This window comes from Oreochromis aureus, linkage group 3 (assembly GCF_013358895.1).
Source record: "Oreochromis aureus strain Israel breed Guangdong linkage group 3, ZZ_aureus, whole genome shotgun sequence".
In the NCBI taxonomy this organism is placed as follows: Eukaryota; Metazoa; Chordata; class Actinopteri; order Cichliformes; family Cichlidae; genus Oreochromis; species Oreochromis aureus.
This window is the reverse complement of record NC_052944.1, coordinates 74,240,292-74,243,859: the sequence shown is the minus strand read 5'-3', so window position 1 is coordinate 74,243,859 and position 3,568 is coordinate 74,240,292. Positions and strand designations below refer to the sequence as shown.

General features: G+C 42.0%; 1 protein-coding gene across 1 annotated transcript; it reads right to left on the bottom strand.

Moving 5' to 3' along the window:
* Positions 1-571: 571 nt before the first annotated feature.
* LOC120437548 (nuclear factor 7, ovary-like) lies at positions 572-2,771 on the bottom strand. Its single transcript, XM_039608113.1, has 2 exons — positions 2,617-2,771; positions 572-2,515 (listed from the first exon to the last, which is right to left on the bottom strand). Exon 2 carries the CDS (start codon positions 2,496-2,498, stop codon positions 1,104-1,106), a length of 1,395 nt encoding a protein of 464 aa, XP_039464047.1. The 5' UTR covers positions 2,499-2,515; positions 2,617-2,771; the 3' UTR covers positions 572-1,103.
* Between the last annotated feature and the right edge of the window lie 797 nt (positions 2,772-3,568).

The window sequence follows — 3,568 nt, the reverse complement described above, 5'->3', positions numbered from 1 at the left end:
ACAAAAGACAGAAAAAGGGAGCCAACATCACAAGAGCTTTGAATATGTCCTTCAAGAAGCCTGGACAACTATTCCTGAAGACTGCTTAAAGAAATTATAAGCCATCTTTGAGAGCTTCAAATTCTAGCTGCCAGACTGTTTGTTGTTGTTGTTTTTTCTAATTCCAAAGTGTCACTGACCAAAGACTCCCAGAGATTCTCAGGTGGTCAGTTACCTGTAGCTTCTTTCTTTCTTTAGAATAGAATAGAATAGAATAGAATAGAATAGCTCTTTATTGTCACTGTTACAAGAACAATGAAACACAGTTTGGCATCTCTCCGTTGGCAGCTTGTAGATTTATATTCAGTTTGTTTTAGGATAGGAGAAGAAGATAAAAATAGACATAAATTTAAGGGTATCTGCTTAGACAGACACAATATGAATAAACGAGCTCCGTCATTACAAACTTCCTGTTGACGTTTCCATGTGAAGGAGTCAGAGACGTTCTTCCAGCTGAACGACACGCTCCGCTTTGATACTAAATAAAGCTCAGATATTTTTCTCTACACTAGTTTATCTCATGACTTTGAATCCCCCTGAAGATACTGACAGTGAAGCACGTACATAATACTCCAGCCTTTCAACTCTGATCTTATTTAGTTCTATTAATACACTGAAATCTCATTTGTGTCATGAAGAAAGTCTTTAATCAAACAGAATTCAAATATCAGAAATTTTCATATATGCAGTTAAACATGAATCAATATATTTATTGTTGTCATAAACAGACAAGAAGACAACAACAAACTGCTCCTCTCATTCAACACATGACAGTCCATATCCCAGCAAACTAAATCATCTCCATTTACACACATCAAATAGAAACATGAATCACTTGTAATGATTAGAAACTTGATAGAATTTCAAATCTAGTTTGGGGAGTCATTCAGTGAGAAACAGTGAAATGATTTTCCATGTGAAAAGGTGGACAGCAGAAACAGAAAGAAACAGTGAGAACTAAAAGAGAAACAAAGAGCTTTGGAACAACGAGGCAGCAGGAGGACAGCTGCAGTTTAACAGCTTCAATTCACTGACAGGAAACAACATTAGAAACATCATCATCCTCAACTCATCTGCTCCACTGACACTGACACCTTCAACGGCAACACTTTCACTTTACCAACAGTGTTAATGTATGGAAACATCCTGTGAGTGAAAGTGTGTGTGAAGGTGTGTATGTGTGTGTTAGTATCAGGATCAGAGAACGACAGCTTTCCTCTGTTCCAGTCCAGATTCACTCTGATCCTCTGGAACTTGTCATGAACTGACAGAGCAGTGAGAGGAGCTGATGATGAGAGTGCTGAGTATTTACTTCCATTAAACAATATTCCCCATAATCCAGACCATATGTTTCCCGTCCTCTGCACAGACTCTGCAAACACACCCAGTTCCAACCGTTTACTGTCTCCAACTTCGACATCCCAGCTGTGAGTCCCTGTGTTAAAGCCCTCAGAGCCCAGGACAGAGTAGATAAATTCATCAAACCTCTCTGGATTATCAGGAAGCCGCTGCCTCTCTCCACCATATTTAACACTGGTCAGATCTTCAGACAGGATGAGTTCTGGATGAGCAGTGTTTGGGTCCAGAATGAGAGGAGTGTAGGAGACCATGTCCTTCATGTTGTTCCAGATGTTGAAGGTCAGGTTGCCCAGGTGTTTGGCCTGGTCTATCAGAGCTCCTGAGGGCAGCTGTGGATCATCCAGCAGGGGGCAGCGCTGGACTCTTTCCACTGCAGCCTTGTAGTTGTGCAGGAATGAGACGTCTTCAGCTCTCAGCTCCTCCTCTGTGGCTCTGACTGTGTCTGAAAGAGCTGCTATCTCTCTGCTCAGAGCCTCCATCTTCTCCTTCATCATCCCACTCTTCTGCTCCTCTTCCTCCCTCAGTGCAGCCAGCCTGGCCTCCTCTTCCTCTGCTAGAAACTGGTGAAGCTTCTTAAACTGCTCCTTAATCTGCCTCTCTGTGTGTCGGGCCTGGACCTTAATGTGTTCTGCTGTTTGATCAAACTTCACTTGAACTTCTTCACAAACCTTTAAATTCTTCTTTAAGGGCTCCAGAGTTTCCTGAAGTTCCTTCTTGTGTTGTTGTGCAGCTTCATCGATGGGTCTGAATCTGTGGTTGGTGTGTTTTTCTGAGGCACAGCAGATGTGACACACTGGCTGCTGATGGTCCAGACAGAAGAGTTTGAGTTTCTCAGAGTGCAGACTGCAGAGAGCCTCTGAAGCTGTCTGATCTCTCTCCTGTAAGAACAACTCACACAAGTTCTTTAAAGCCAGGTTTAAAGGTGGGTTATCTTTTGAAGATCTTCTCTTACAAACTGGACACTCGTGTGTTGGTCTCTCTCTCCACCATCTCTTCAGACAGTCTTTACAGAAGCTGTGGCTACATGACAGAATAACAGGATCTCTGAAGACCTCCTGACAGACCGGACAGCAGAGATCCTCCTCTGATCTGGAAGCCATTGAGTCTGTGAGTGAAGCTGAAAACAGCAGACAGGAAGTACAGTCAGTCCTGGCTCCCCTCCCTCCTCTACGACCTTCACTGAAACTTCCTTTGAGTCGTGTTTTTGCTCAAACTCACATTCAGTGTGTGGAGCGTCAGCAGGTTGAAGCAGCAGTGTTGGAGTTTTCCACTTTCCTCTCCTGTAGCTGGACTCACTCAGAGGAAGCTGAGAGTTTGGTCTAAACTCAGTCTGATCGTCTCTGCGTCTCTCTTTACTGTGGAAGAGGAATAGCCTGTTTCCTGGTTTGTCTCAGATGAGTGGCGTGGGGGGCGGAGCTTCATTCACCTTCCTTTTATAAAGGCTGTTGCTTCACCTATAAACGAGGGTGTGTTTCATTCCAGAGTTCAGTCGTTTACCTGCCAGCAGCTGTAAAATAGATCACAGCATCAAACTCAGAAAATAAAGTGCGACTCAGTAGTGCAGCTGTTTGGGAGCTTTTAGTGTGAAAGTGCTGCAGCAGTCCTGGATATTTGGCAGATTGCTTAGTAGCGGGAGTTTAATATAGTAACATAAACACAGCTAATTTCATGTTATTAGTGGTGAGAACACGGCCTCATTAATCATAAATTGATGCTCTCTCTGTGTAGTGTGTTCCCTTTCTGTCTTTCCATGGTCAATCATATTCCCATGTCTGTTTCTTCACGGTTCCTCTGTCAAGCCTGTGTGGCTCAGTCTTTGTCTCCATATTTTTCTTCCTTCCTGTTTTACCTGTTGCCCATCCTCTCATTTATGGAGCGCCAGGAGTAACAAAATGAATTAATTAAATACACCATTGAATTATTAATTACATATGTCAATAACTAATTAAAATTGGAATTAATTAAATAAATATTTATTTATTATAAATATTTATATATTTATAATTAATTATTGACACATTTATTTGATTATTTAATGATGTGTTCATTTAATTCATTTTGGCAGTCCTCCTCCTGCGGTTCTCATCATGAATTAATCTTATCTGTCAGTCTCACCCATCAAACTCAGGGAGCGGAGTTAACGCTGATCGAGTCATAACCATTGCTTTGG